Consider the following 15,592-nt stretch of genomic DNA (forward strand, 5'->3'; position numbering starts at 1 on the left):
GCGGTGGCGGGGCCGGGCCAGGCCAGGCCGGGGCGGACGCCGCCGCAGTAGGCCGCGCCGGCAGCGTGGGCCCGCCCTCCGCCCGTCCTCCCTCCCTCCCTCCCCACCTTCTCTCCCTCCCTCCCTCCCTCCCTCCCGCCGCCGGCAGGGGAGGCCGGGCCGGCCGGGCCCACGTGCGCGGCGGCCGGGAGCTGGCAGAGCGGGGCCACCATGTGTCTCGGGGAGCGAGGCGGCGGCCGGGGCAGCGCCTGAGCGTCCCCCCGCCCGCGATGCTGTGGGACGGCGCGGGGCTCGACGCGACGCGGCCGTCCCCTCGCCGCCTTCTTCTCCTCCTCCTCCTCCTCCTCCTCCATGAGCACCTCAGCGGCGGCCCCCGTCAGGCTCATGCCCGGCGGGCACCCGGAGCAAGCGGCCGCCGCCGCTCCCCCCGCCGGGCTCCTCTGCGCCCCCGCCGCAGGCCCGGCGCCCGACCGGGGCGACCCCGCCGCCAAGGTGCCCGGCGGCCCGTCGCCCTCCGCCGCCCCGCAACCACCTCCGGGGACGCGCCGGGTGGCCGCCTCCGGGGGCCCGCGGCCGGTGGCGCCCAAGGGGACGCCCACGGCCACCCTCCAGGTACCGGCCAACTTACAGCTGCCCCCAGGTGAGTGAGCGGCCGCCCTGCCGGGCTGCCCCGGCTTCGGGCTGGGTACTGTGTCGCGACTTAGCTGGCATGTCGCGCTGCCCGCTTGCCTGGGAACGGGTCGGGGGGGACGGTGTGGCAGCCGGGCGCCCCCGGGAGCCCGTCGCCCTGCCCTTGCGGCGGGGGGACCGGCGGCTGCCGGTACCGCAGGGGCTGTTTCAGGCGTGTGCCGGAAAGTTTGGGGCGAGTTGCTTTTTCTGCCCCAAACTTGCAGGAATTGGGGCGTTTGCCTGCCTGGCGGGGCGTTGGGAACGTAAACGGGTGAAGTCATTTAGCACTTGGGATGCTCATGGCATCTGAGATGCTTACAGCCTGTCTGGGAGGATGGATCTGGAAGTCTCTGGATTAAGGCAACTTTTTACTTTGCTGGATAGCACGAGGAGCGGGAGGACTAACTGAAAACTTAGTGGCCGGGTTACCTTAATTTGTGGCTTGGAAAAAAAGACTAATTGAGGCTTTCGTGGAACTTGGATGAAGGAGCAACACGGGGAAGTGTGAACGCGGGTTGGCGACTGCGAAGTAACTCCCACTTACAGCGCAAGTCACGCTGCTCGCACTCCCACTCCAAGCGAGCCGTGCCGGAGGAATTGTTTTCGCTGTTACAACCGGGCCGATGTGAACCGTTATTGAAACAAACTATTATTACCCTGCATCAGGAGCGTGATGTTGAAATTTCATTACGTGTTGCCCTTTGAAACGCTTTTTTCTCTGTAAAGCGCTTTATATGGATGTGCTTCCTACAGTGGCAAAGAAAATATCAATGTAGGAATTGCATAGTGCTGTGCTAAAGATGGCTTTAATACTTTGGATGGTAGCGGAGGGTTCGCCAGGGCTCCTACCTGCACTTTGTCACAAGAGGAAGAAGGTGCTGTTGGTTCTAAACTTCCTACTCTTCCCTGTCAGGCTGTATTTAAATGCTTCTTGGAAAAGAAAGTGACTTTGATTCCACTTGTCTTGGTCTCGCTATACTGAGACTCCAAGATAGGTAATCACTTTATTGCTATTGTTGCTATAATTATTTCCTGCCAGGACAGTTCCTTTGTTGGAGCATCTGTTGCAATTACTTTTAGATAGGATGTTGCCTAAAAGGATGACTGGTTTTACATTAATTCCTGTGCTGCTGGTGGATATCTGCATTTTTTTCCTTCTTTTTTTCTTTCTTTCCTCTTTTTTCTCCCTATGTCTTTATCAAAGACATGCACCTCACAAGGAAATATTTAATGCTAATGTAATTAAAAATTGTCTTTAATCAGTAAGTTTCACTTTAGATTTCCCAGCACTCACATGATGCTGTAATGTCTGGGTAGTCAGCAGTCAAGGATGAGTCTAAATCCTTGCCAACTTTCCTCTGAAATGAACCATGATGGAAAAATATTGTAGCAGAGCCTCTGAGATCTTCGGGTTCTAATATTTTGGCTTTCTGGGATGTATTGTCATTCAGTTAAACATCTTTCCATGAAGGTGACTGCTCATGCGAGTTGCCTGTAGTTTGGGAACTGCAATTTAGCAAAACTTTTGTTTTTCCTAGTAGCCTGGCTTTGATTACATCAAGGTATCCTGCTGAATGTCATCTGACTTGCATCGTGGCAGTAGGCAGGTGTAACAAAAGTAGCATTACCCTTCAGTTGCATCAGCTTGTTTTCCTTGCTACTGGGACAAGAAACACAGCAAGCAGACTTTGTATTGGAAGTTCAGAAGTGCAGGTACTGTATAGCATTGTGAGTTAAAAGTAACTGTATGGAGTTTAATGCACCAGAAGGAGCAGAGAAGTTGTCAGATTTCAAATGGATCAATGTTTCAGGGAAACTTGTCTAAATAATTGTCCTAATGACAATTTAAAAATGCTTTCTGGGTTGAGTAATTGTTAGTATTCTGTCTCAGTCTTCTATGTGGATTCAATTTTTAATGAATAATACAATCATTCAGAAATTTAAATGCAAGATGAATAGCACTAAAGCTACAAGTGTTAGTGTCCTTAAAAAAGGAAGTGAAATAAACCACCAAATTCTTCAGCTTGAAAAGTTTGTATTTCAAATAAATTGCAAAATCTAGCTGTGCAGGATAGGATACAGAAGGGAGAATGCATTTGGCTTTAAAAATCACAGCATTCAACCTGTTGTACCTGCTAAGAAAAATGTATACAGAAAGCATCCTCCCGCTGAGTTTCAAGGGAGGTACTTGAACTGGTTTGTTCTGAGGAAGGCTGGACAGCACTGCCCTTACTGGTCACCCTGAAGTACTTGTCAACTGCTTGTGGCTGGGAGCAAGCATTGCTCCTGTGCTTCTACAGGGCCGTTGTCTGGGCAAGGAAGGGCACTCTGGGATCTGCATTTGTCCCTGTGGCTTGGAGGGCAGTGGAGATTCATGGAAGTCATGGATTTAGGCTGTTCTCTTCCATCTCTACCTTCCCCTCCCTCTTGTCCAGAATAAAGCTTGGAGGTGGGAAAGGCGGATGACCAGGTCTGACTCCTCACCTCTTTGAACACAGATTGTTCCTCTGCCAATTGCCACTTTACCTGGTTGCCCAGGAAAGATCACTTGAGCTTTGCAAGGTCTCCAGGTCTTGCAGGACCCGGGCTTGCTCATGTGTAAGAAGGGTTTTTCATCACCTTGCTATGTTTTCCTCTACAAAGTGCTGGTTTTCAGCTAAGTAGCCAGCTGTTAGACCAGTGCTGGTACTCAAGGCTTTCCTCCTTCACCCTCAGGGTATCTCTTGTACTAGCAGTCAGGAGGTGTGAGTTCACCCCCTGGCTTATGGCTGGCCATCACTGGAGGCTTTCACACACAGTAGGATTCCAGCTGGGGACTGTGTTTATACACCTTCAGCTGGGCAGATTCTGCCTTGAAGGTTTGGTTGTGGCATTTTGACCTTGCATACCATCAGCTCTTATTAGACTGAGTGGCTAGGCTACGTCTTCCTAAATGGAGGGAACTTGTATGATCTACCAAAGGGACCCTTCTTCAATTGCCCTCTTTGTTGACAAGAACATGTTAGCAGCATTTCAGAAGTCTGCATGTAGCAGTCTGTGGGACTGGCAGAGAGCAGACCAGCATGGCCAGTGCAGTACTGATGCAGTCCTGAGTTCTGCTGGTCGAGTGGTCTGTGCTGATGCTCACAAAACTGCAAATGTCTCATGTCATGGACCATCTGCTTAACAAGAAATTGTGTCCTCAGTTAACTTGAGCTTAATGTTGGGGGGGGGAAATGGGTGGGCTGTGCTATTAGCAGGAGGAAATCGTTAAAGGTTTGGGAAGGGGAAGGAGTGATAAGGTTTCTATGGGTCATGATGAATGTCTGTAGCTCACCTTAGTGTCTTTGTGCCCCACACTGCTTTGGAGAAGTGGAGGGTGGAAAAAGAGCATAAAAATAACAAGGAAAATGTTATTTCTTGGTTTCCTTTCTTCTTTACTTTTCTTGAACTTAGTTTTTTTGTCACTTCTGTGTCTCTTCTTGTGGCTTTCATTATATCCCTGGTCCTGGAATGCTCATTACAGGCAGGCGTTCAAAGGACAATTAGCAGATGTGTCTGCTTCTCTTGTGGTGGGATGAAAAAATACAGAACTCAACCGGACGCTAGAGATCCTCTGTTGTTACCTCAGGATCTGCTTACAGCAGGAAGCTTTTCAAAAAGCTCACCTGATGCCACTGCTGCTGGTTACAGGGCCATGACAGCAGCTGCCAGCACTCTTCACTATAGCGTCAGCTGCCTCTGATGTGTGTCTTTCTGTTTTACACTTTACGTTATTGCTACCACCAATGGGCCTGGACGAGTACGGTGTCAGCAAAGAGAAGTTGCCCTGAGTCTGCCTTAATTTGCACTAGTAAGCTAGTGCAAGGCATGGCTGCCATGTAACTGGCTGGATGGGCGGGCCCAGAGAGTGGTGGTGAATGGAGCTAAATCCAGTTGGCGGCCGGTCACAAGTGGTGTTCCACAGGGCTTGGTACTGGGGCCGGTTCTCTTTATTATCTTTATCAATTATCTGGATGAGGGGATTGAGTGCACCCTCAGTAAGTTTGCAGACAACACTGAGTTAGGTGGGACTGTTGATCTGCTTGAGGGTAGGATGGCTCTATAGAGGGAACTGGACAGGCTGGATAGATGGGCTGAGGCCAGTGGTATGAAGTTCAACAAGGCCAAGTGCTGGGTCCTGCACTTAGACGATAACAATCCTGTGTAGTGCTACAGGCTTGGGGAAGAGTGGCTGGAAAGCTGCCTAGCGGGAAAGGACCTGGGGTTGTTGGTTGACAGCCGGCTGAATGTCAGCCAGCAGTGTGCCCAGGTGGCCAAGAAGGCTGGTGGCAGGAATAGTGTGGCCAGCAGGACTAGGGAAGTGATCGTTCCCCTGTACTCAGCACTGGTAAGGCCCCACCTTGAGTACTGTGTTCAGTTTTGGGCCCCTCACTACAAGAAAGACCTTGAGGTGCTGGAGCATGTCCAGAGAACGGCAATGAAGCTGGTTGAGGGGTCTGGAGAACAAGCCTTATGAGGAGCAGCTGAGGGAACTGGGGTTGTTTATCCTGGAGAAAAGGAGGCTGAGGGGAGACCCTGTTGCTCAACTACCTGAAAGGAGGTTGTAGGGAGGTGGGGGGTTGACCTCACTAGTAACAAGCGATAGGACAAGAGGAAACGGCCTCAAGTTATGCCAGGGTAGGTTTGGGATGGATATTGGGATAAAGATCTTCACAGAAAGGGTTGTTAAGCATTGGAGCGGGCTGCCCAGGGAAGTGCTGGAGTCACCATCCCTGGGGGTATTTAAAAGACATGTAGACATGGTGCTTAGGGACATGGTTTAGTGGTGGTTTAGGCAGTGTTAAGTTAATGGTTGGGCTTGGTGATCTTAAAGGTCCCTTCCAACCTAGACAATTCTGTGATTCTATACAGTTTCCTTTCCACCTGACTTGGAGGGGAATGGCAGCAGGTACAGGTTCTTGTTTTCTGTTTGCAGCTCAGTTTTGTTCGCTTGGATGTTTTTGCTTGTCCCTGGCAGGTTCTCCACTGCCTACAGTTTATCTAGGTTGACAGTGGGTAACTGTTAAGAAAGCACAACCACTGTTCATGGCAGGTGGCTGGGGCTGCGTGGCAAGACACAGGCAGTTGGCGTGCGGACACCTGTTGGTGGGAGGGAGAGCGCTGATGTGGGTATCCCAAAACTGCTGTGGAGTGGTACAAAGCCTGATCTTGTTGGGTTTCTCTTAATTGGATATAGAAGCTAAGGTAATCTGAAGAGTTAAGGGCTGGTAAACGTCTGGATGCTGCCGCCTTCTGCTTTTGAAGTTGGCCTAACACTTCTCAAGTACAGTACTCTGAATCTCCCTCTTCATGTTCTAGTTGTTATTTCTTGGTTGTAAAACCACATGAGGAATTTGATATTGTCATATTTGCATCTGGGCCTTCACTTTGGAATAGGAGGAAGCACTGATTTTAAAATACTTCTTAGTTTATATTTTGCTTGGGTAGGAGGAGGCTATCCAAAGATTTCGTGTTTCAATAAGACAAAAAAACCTAGAAACTCCTTCAAAGTCTGCAATTTCTGGATTTTGGTAGTCTCATAAAGTCTGAGCATAATACTCGTGCTGTAGGATGACCAGTAGGGGCTAAATAATGCATAGTTACAACATTTTATATCCCAATAGTGTCCTCTGTTTAGCAGGTTTATCAGGATGTATTGTTTGCAAACTTCTCTCTTCACAATAGGCGACACCAGTCAACTTTTTTTTTTTTCTGAGGAGGTGTAAGCAAAGCTTCAGCAGACCTGAGGAACTAAGTCAAACATAAAAAATAGTGAGTAAATGTCTTCTGCTGTAACCAGTAGAAATTTCAGCTGCTCTGTAGGACTTGATTTTGCTTTCCAGACTGAATGTGTCTAGCAAAACAATGCCTTCATATCATTAAATGCACAGCCCTGTGGGGATTATGATTTAAATCTTGGCAGAAGATATAAAGCTAACTTCTAGATTTATGGTTTTCACAAACAAAACAGATGCCTTCTGAATACTGAAGCACTGAAATATGATGCTCAGTAAAATTAATGTTAAATGCTGTTCAGATTTTACAATCAATTGGAGTGTATTTCAAAGAATTACAGCTACAGATTGGTGAATAGTAAACTTTTTTTAATCCATAGATGAGAGAGAATGTGAGCCTGACTTCTGTTGCTCTTGCAGTATTTAAAGGACCCTTCAGCTTGTAGCAGTAAAAATAGTATCATGCACACAAAAGTGACAGCTGGAAGAAATACTAATTATATTTCAGTATTCTTTTCCCAAAGATGCTGATAAATTAGGTAAGCTCATGAGTTGTTCTTTTGAGTAATTTGCAATACTAGATATTTTTTTTTAAGTTATCTTAGAGAACCAAGTATTTGTCATGCCATTTGGTAGAAATCTGTGCTGTCCTTATTGGGTAGGATTGTATGTTACAGTTGTATGTGTGAATTTTGCTGTAAGTTGCAAAACTTCTGATAACTATCAAAGATGAATAATTAGTACTGCCCTAACCACTTAGACAAAAACCCAAAGGCAAATACTTTTTTTTTTAATTCTTTTTTCATGAAGCTACTTCTCTGAAAACTGTGATGATTTCAGAAGAAAAATGTGTATAATTTGCAAAGTGGAAAAGATCACAATAGATGTTTCTAAGTGGCTTGTTACTCAAATTGTCAGAATTAAGGTCTGTTCTGCCATCTGGGTCACCTTTAGAACAAAGTTCACTAATGGATCTTTTCCACCAGTGTCCTGAGGTGGTAAAGAATGGTGGAATGAGGTGGAATGTCTCTGATCACAACTGAAGTGGAGTAAAACTGGCAGCAGCTGAAAGATTCTTGTTGCTCATGAGCAAATCTAGGGTCTGTTAAGGCTGGAGAACTCATGAAGCTCAGTGATCTTACTGGGGTGATTTGGTGAACTAAGAACAGTTGGTTGTTACGATGGCACTTGGTTTTCATAGCTCCTGTTTGCAGACCTCTTCTAGTGCACACTTCCAGCTTGGTGGTGGCAGAGGAGACGTCTTTGTTACTACTGGCTGATCCTAGAAGTTGTTTGGGAAATCAAAGTTCCTTGTGTGGATGTCCAGACTAAATTAACAAGTGGGTGAAACAGCATGCGCTGGTTGGTACAGCACCTGAAGGCTTTCACTTGCAGCTTGTGAAGTGCAGTTGCCATCTAGTTCAAGTGGAGCCTTAGAAGCCAGTTCCAGCTGACTGCTTAGTGATGTATTGCTTGGCAGTCTGCTTGGGGCAGCCCATGGTTTGTGTTAAAGGGGGTAAGTGTATTCAGAACACCTTTATGTATGGCTTGCATACTAGCCACTTGACAAATATCTCACAGTTTTGGTGTCAGTTTCCACAGTATCCATGTAGACAGAAGTTAATAATACTTCCATGGAGGTTTTGCTGTCTTCCATAAGAATTTTTTTTTGCTCCATCCCACTTAGGGGAAAGTAGTAATCAGTGTTGAAATTCAGTATTAAGCACTTGCTTGCCCTTCTGAAATAAGTGAAAATCCATCCAACAGAGGAGTGAATATCTACTTTTAGAGGAATTCAACCTTCTGCTGGTCCCCATGTGAACAACAAGGAAACAAGTGTCCCGTTGTGAAATTAATCTGGACTAATTGAGTTGATTCTCCTCTTATTTAATGGAGACAGAGATTTAATGGGCGCTAATCTTGTCCTTTATTAGAACTCTACCAAGACACCAGTTACGTTTATAGCATCTCTAGGTTTACAATTAAGATTTTTAGTTCAACGGTCTGTAAGTTTCAGATTTCTCTGTAACAGTTTAATAGCTCACAGTGTTCTAGAAATGGTAAGTGCAGGGTATTGGCATACCTTCTGATCCTTAAAAAGCTGTGGTGTGCTGTATATATATGGCTGCAATGTGCCAAGCATCTAACTTGCTATTTAAAGAATTTGACTCCAGTGAATACTAGGAGTACACAGAAAACTAGAAGGTGTGGTATACAGATTCAGTGCCTTTTTCAGTGCAGTAGAAATTGTCTGGAACGTAAGGAAGTGTGACTTTGGCTCCTTTGAGAGGTACTATTTCACTGCCATCAGCTGAATCGTCTGCAAATACTTGAAGCTCCTTCATGAAGTAGCTTGAGTCCCAGAGAACTCCTAAGTCAGATCATCTTATCTGTAGACAGTCCTGGAACTGTTTGATTGCTCAGATAGGAAAGCAACCAAGCCTGGAGAAGCAAAGTTGCAAACCACAAAGAGGAGATGGGGAAATGCTGATGGGAAATGATCCCAGTTGCAGAAAGATGTTGCCCAAAGACAAGAGCTAGATGTTCTCACAGTACCAAGTAAGACTGTCTTGTGGAATGCAGCATTGGCTGGGAATCTCATATGCCTACCCACAATAAAAACAAAACCTCTTGGGATTCAAGTGTAATAAATACACTTTGAATTTGAATAGAAACAGTAGTGGCATCTAGGAACTATGCCCAAAAAATCATCTATGACCTGTCAGTTAATTACACTGTCAGTTAATTACAGCCCCTCCAAGAATCAATGCAATGTCCAGATTTTCTTTAGATGGTTGGTATAGATATCTGTTGTTTAGTATAAGTAAAAGGTATACTACCTTGCAGCTGGGATGGTTATATTTTTGCACAAGTTCTACTATAACTGTAAAATTGCATGGATATAAATGTATTCTCAAGTAATGAAGCTCAACTGTGCATGCGGTTGAGGAGAACTCTTAGGTCTAGAACATGGGCCTGTATTCTGTAAAAAGGCATTAGCACTATGGGGGCCCAATTGCTAGTCTGTTAAATAGAGATATCCATCTGGGCACCAAAATGCATTGATGAGCAGCTAGCCTCCGACAGCTTGGATAAGACTTGCTGATTAAGCAGTGTGTGAAACTTGGCTTCAGATTTTTGCATTTTTAGCACTTTGTGTCTAGTTCCTGCAGGATGGGAGGGAGAGGGGGCATTGTTTAGACTCTTCAGGAAGATGCATGGTGTCCATTATTGCAGACTATTTGAAACAATAGGTTATCAGACTTTATCTCTGCTAGGCAGGATGGAGCAATCTTCATCCCTTTCCCGGCTCCCTATGCTTGAAAAGGCCATGCCTGAACTGGGCTTCTCAGGAGCTGGTCCCCACTGTTAGCACAGAGCCTTGCTAGAGAAAGGCTTGGAGTTACTGGAGGCAGCAGTCCTTGCTGGGGCTGTACGCCCCTTGAGCTGTTACTGTGACAGAATTACAGGTGCATCGTGGTTTGAAAAGCTGCTCACAGCAACCCAGGCAATCCGGGAAACAGTAATGCCAGTGAGACGGTGCTATTGACTGGACAGTGATGTCTGCGAGTAAGGCTAATTCCTGGTTTTGAAAAGGTGAGATGTGGTCAGACGTCTGAGGCTGGTGCAACCTTAAAAGTTGTAGACCAGAGTCTACAAGAATCTGCACAGCAATGTTTGTGCAGCTGGCAAAGGTGCAGTCGACTTTCTTATAAAGAACTTATGGGTATAACATTGTATTGTATTTTATTTAGCCTGTATGTTCTGTTGTAGCATGAAAGCATATTGGGATTATGCCCTTTGAACTTTCCTCCTGACCTAGAAAGTAATATCTGTGGGCAAAACAAGGTGTCTTTCATTGGAACTCAAAATCAGGCATCTCATTGTGACACTGCAATATCTACACACTAGTTGCTGATCCTGAACCATTGCTACAAAGACCCATTGGTATAGAAACTTCCCTGGAACTGAAGGAAAGGGCACAGAGGGTGATTATTTGGTTAGTGAAACAACACTTGAACGGAATGTCTTGGTTAAAGGCCTGGGTATGTGGTGAGCAATTCTGCTTGCTGCCATAACAGTGTTGATTATAGGCTGATTATTGCTGAATTCCTCTTCTGTCAGCTAAAAGTGACTTCCAAAGGTTGGGATGAGTTGCCGTACAGAGTAAAATACTTTGTGGATGTAGTGTACAAGCTGAACAACTCAACATGACCCATGTGGTGTAGATGAGCACTCTACCCTGCTTGTCTGGGAAATCTTAAGAGCAATCAGAGATGTTTTCCCAAGAAAAGCCCCAAACAGGCAATCTTTGTGGCTTCCCAGAAGATCAGTTGTCCAAAGTCGATTGTATTTGATTTAAGAATATGAATTAGAGCTCATCATTGGGAGCCTGTGGCGAGGTAACCTTCGGTGGCTGCCAGATCTTCATTGTAGCTTCGTTCCTAAGACAGTGAGAAGTGCAGGTAGCTGTTGCTTCCAGACCGAGCTGTTGTCATTGCTTCTTCATCTTCAGTACAGAAATCTGCAGTAGACATCTAGGAAAACTCAGGTACCAAGTGAGGGTGATGGGGAATAAGTAGTTCTCCTGCATGCTGTACAGTCCATGCTTCATCTGACAACAATACAGCCCCAACATATTAGAAAGGTTATGGAAGTCATAAAAGTTAAGTCACTTCAGTATCGGGCTTCCTATCATGTCTTTCACAGTTATTTCATTAACACTTTCTGCCTCTTTAGCAGTTTTTTACAGCCAGCATACAACATAACACATCTTGATATGATCACTGCCTACACAGTTAATGTCTCTAATAACGTTTGTTCTGGGTCTGTCTTATTCAGTCCTGTAATGTGCTTCTGTAACTTTTAAGTGACCTGTTCTGTGGGGCTCAATAAATGGGGTTGAAGAAGCAAAAATGTATTTTGTAAAGGATGCCTTTAGAGAGAAGAACTATTTTCAAAGCTGTTGCATGATTTCTGAATTTCAAGTCATCCTAAATAGTCAGACTCAGAAACTTAAAACCAATATTCTTTTCTAGTTGCCATTCAGTTTCCTACTAAAACATCCCCTTTAAAACTTGGTCTTACTTTGTAACTGCCTTAAAAGCTATCCCTTTGTTTTGAGCAGTTCAGATAAAGAATCAGATTTGTTTAGGAACAGAGAGCACTTAAACGTTGTTTTGTAACAGTTTTGTTGTTAAAACTGTTCACTTACTGATTTGGGACCTGAAAGTCTCATTTAGCCCTGTATTTGTAGTTGGTGTTAAAGTGAACTTTACTAAGCAAGTTTGCTGATTATACCAAACTGGGTGGGGTGGCTGATACCCCAGAGGGCCATGCTGCCATCCAGCGTGACCTGGACAGGCTGGAGAGCTGGGCAGGGAAGAACCTAATGAGGTTCAACAAAAGCAGGTGTAAGGTCCTGCACCTGGGGAGGAAGAATGCGAAGCACCCATATAGGTTAGGGGTGGACCTGCTGGGAAGTACTTCTGAGGACAAGGATCTGGGGGTCCTAGTAGACAGTAAATTATCCATGAGCAAGCAATGTGCCCTTGTTGCCAAAAAGGCCAATAGAATCCTGGGCTGCATAGGGAAGAGTGTGGCCAGTAGGTCGAAGGACGTCATTCTCCCCTCTACTCTGCACTGGTGAGGCCACAACTGGAATACTGTGTCCAATTTTGGGCTCCCCAGTTCAAGAGGGACAGGGAACTGCTGGAGAGAGTCCAGCAAAGGGCAACTAAGATGATTAAGGGCTTGGAGCATCTGCCTTATGAGGAAAGGCGGAGGGAGCTGGGACTCTTTAGCCTGGAGAAGAGAAGGCTGAGGGGAGACCTTATTATGGCGTACAAGTATCTAAAGGGTGGGTTGAAGGAGGATGGAGCCAGGCTCTTTTCAATGGTTCCCAGTGACAGGATGAAGGGCAATGGGCACAAGTTAGAACACAGGAAGTTCCATTCAAACACAAGAAAAAGCTTCTTTACGGTGAGGGTGACAGAGCACTGGCACAGGCTGCCCGGGGAGGTTGTGGAGTCCCCTTCTCTGGAGATTTTCAAGACCTGCCTGGATGCAGTCTTGAGTAATGTGTTCTGGGCAATCCTGCTTTAGCAGGGGAGTTGGACTAGATGATCTCTAGAGGTCACTTCCAACTCTGAAACTCCGTGATTCCGTGAAGGCAGGCACCCCATATTTTGAAATAAACTAAACTTACCCTTCGGTGAAAGCAGCTTTTGAGTTGGGTCTAATGTAGTTGGTTCTTGCTTGTATTTTATTTTAGGAGCAGGAGACTTATTTTCATTTCCTCATGTTGCTCCCCAGCTAGCAGTTCCAAAGAGCTGTTGTGTTGGAAAACATGTGTTTAAAGTGGTGGCTTAACTTGACAACTTCAGCTTCATGTGTAACAGCATATGGCGTATCTCCACTGGAACACACCTGCTGGCTGGTTCATCTCAGGAAATTCCTTCTGGATGTTCCCCTTCAGAAATGGCCTCAGGCTTGTCTTATGTGGTAGAAATTTAATGGTGGAAGTTGCCCTTATGGTGCGATACTTTTAGCGTACATTGGCTGGATGAAACCTTGAGCTTCAGTTGACAGCACAGCTTTATGTTAACAACAGTGTGGTTTCCTCACCTCTTCGCTCTTCCCTGAAATACGGTGAAGCCCACGCAGGTGGCCTTACGTGCAGTGGCATAAACAGATCTGTGCAATGATCCCACAGCATCTTGCTCATGTCTCTGGTGAGTTTTTGGTTCTCTGTCTGTAATTACAATGAAGAGATATCTGGAAGCTGCTCTTCTTGCTAACCTGTGTTTCTTGATTCCTGGGTTAGATGCCAAACACAGCTACAGCGTAGAAAATTTGAAGTGCATTATAACCAAGTTCAGAAAAAAGCTGAATTTCCTTGGCTGGTGGTGCTGGGACAGCAAAAATTTACAGGGGGGGTATCTGAGGTTTGAGCAGCATATGGAATTTTAATAGAAGGCCTCTGGTTTTCTGCATCACACACTGCTGGCGTGCCTAGCTAGAGGCTATTCTGCGTGGTGGCTGGCTCTTTGTAGGAGTGATGCTGGGCACTCTTTCTGGAGGCACGGTTCCTGGAGGCTCTTTTCCAGGAGAAGGCAGGTCACTGGAGAGAAATGGTGTAGATCTCAATCAGACCTCGTCAAGGTGAGAAACTATAGTGTGGCTCCATCTGTGTAGCTTTGGAGAGAGACAAGCTGCGTTTCAGTTGTTGGTTCCTTCCCTGCCAGCCTTCCTGTAGGATTGCAGCTGAAGGAAGGTGTGCAATGAACAAAGGGCCGAAATAGCTGATTTTGTTTTAACTGCCTTCTCTGTCAGTCAAGAAAAAGAAATAACTTTCCAGAGGATGTTTTTGGCACGACAGACAGAATATCTAGAGACAGAAGTGTCAATTAATTATAGAAAGGGCTGTTTGTTAATTTGTGAGAGACACCCAAGTCCTCCAGCGAAGCACATAAGAACTAATCCCTGCTGGTAACTGGTTACTTCGGTTTTCTGTTTGTGATCTGAAAATAGGAACAGTCTTGTAGCCCCAAAGGGATTGGGCCTTACTCTTACTATCAAAGTGCATCAGTGGTGAGAAAGTTTTTCCTGTTCTCTGAAACAACGTCAGTATAACTGTCAAACAGTGTATCCTGTAAACGTTGTTTTCTTGGAAGTACTGCCTAAAAGAGGCCACCTTTGGTGTTACGAAGATGCCTGATTGTGTTCAGTAACAACAGTTGGTGCTGATATTTTGGCCAGACATTGTGGATACCTGTTCTGTTTTAAAATGCTGTGCTGAGCGGTGATAGCTGAAACTTCACTGTTTCAGCTGTTCAGAGGTTCTCCCCTCCCCCCCCTCCCCCCCATTTTCCTGTGGAGTTGCAATGACTGCCAGACCTGATCTGTTTCCACGTTTAGTTTAGCAAAAATTGCGTTGTAGTGAATGTGAAAACAGCTCTTGATAAGAAGCTTTTTGTTGTTGTTGTTGTTCTCCAAGTCACGAGTGTGGATTCTTACACTTATCTTTTCTTCATTTCTGATAGTAGCATCTTGGTAGCTGCACAAGTCTGTTTATGTGACCTTTCTGTTTTTATGTGACCTTTCTGTTGAGAACCTCAAGGTTACCATCACCTGCTGTTCCCTCATTTCACACTTGTGCAGCTGTACGTGGCGTATGAGACTTCAGGCATTGGTTTTGAGTGCTGTGGAACCTTCTCTTCTGGCAGAAGACACCTCCTGTGTCTCCTCTTGGAGCCTGCACTATTGAATTCAGTGTTGGGTCATTGCTTTTGTTTCAAGGCAGAAAGGGAGTATCAAAAGATTAGGGGTATTTTTAAGTTGTGAAAAAGTGTAAGTAAATTGTGGCATCCAGAAGTGAAAAATAAATGCCCTTCTCAACAGCTTTCAAACTGTTTCACACAATCCACATCAGTTTGCTGTCACTTCATGACATTAGGTTGTAACTGCAGAAAACTGTGTTTCATGCTTCAAGTGATGTCTTGTGGCTCTTCACTGTACTGATCTGTAGCTATGGCAGTAATTTCAAATTTGCCTTCAGCTTTATTTGTGCTAGCATCAGGCATTTACAGTATTAAACCTACAAAAGCAGTAGTTAGTAGATTACCATAATATTGATTTAGGACTTCTAATTTTGCTAGCTATTACAAAAAGCTACTGCTAGGAAAAGGCTGCCACCATATTCAAAATTCTGCCAAGTGGAACAAATATAGGGAAATCAATGTTTGTTTTAAGTGAACAGGTTCTTACTATAACTTACATGGAAGTGAACAGGCATCACCTTAGTCGTATGTTCCAATCAAGACTATGACCACTGGAGTGGTGTGCTGGTTTTGGCTGGGGCAGAGTTTTTTTTTCTTCATAGTAGCTAGTATGGGGCTGTGTTTTGGATTTGTGCTGGAAACAGTGTTGATAACACAGAGACGTTTTTGTGGTTGCTGAGCTGTGCTTATGCAGAGTCAAGGCTTTTTCTGCTCCTCACCCCACCCCACCATCGAGCAGGCTGGGGGTGCACAAGAAGTTGGGAGGGGGGACAGCTGGGGCAGCTGACCATAACTCACCAAAGGGATGTTCCATATCATATGACATCATGCTCAGTATATAAAGCTGAAGGAACAAGAAGGAAAGGGGGGACATTCAGAGTTATG

General features: G+C 45.5%; 1 protein-coding gene across 1 annotated transcript in view; it reads left to right on the forward strand.

Moving 5' to 3' along the window:
- Positions 1–351: 351 nt before the first annotated feature.
- TAF4B (TATA-box binding protein associated factor 4b) overlaps positions 352–15,592 on the forward strand; it is a gene marked incomplete at both ends in the record, with an annotated part of 73,316 nt that continues 58,075 nt past the window's right edge. The window contains one exon of the mRNA XM_082480067.1: positions 352–640. Within this exon, the coding sequence (XP_082336193.1) occupies positions 352–640 (289 nt within the window). The remainder of the gene's footprint in view (positions 641–15,592) is intronic.

Source organism: Vanellus vanellus (assembly GCF_965231255.1).
Source record: "Vanellus vanellus genome assembly, chromosome: 2".
NCBI lineage: Eukaryota > Metazoa > Chordata > Aves > Charadriiformes > Charadriidae > Vanellus > Vanellus vanellus.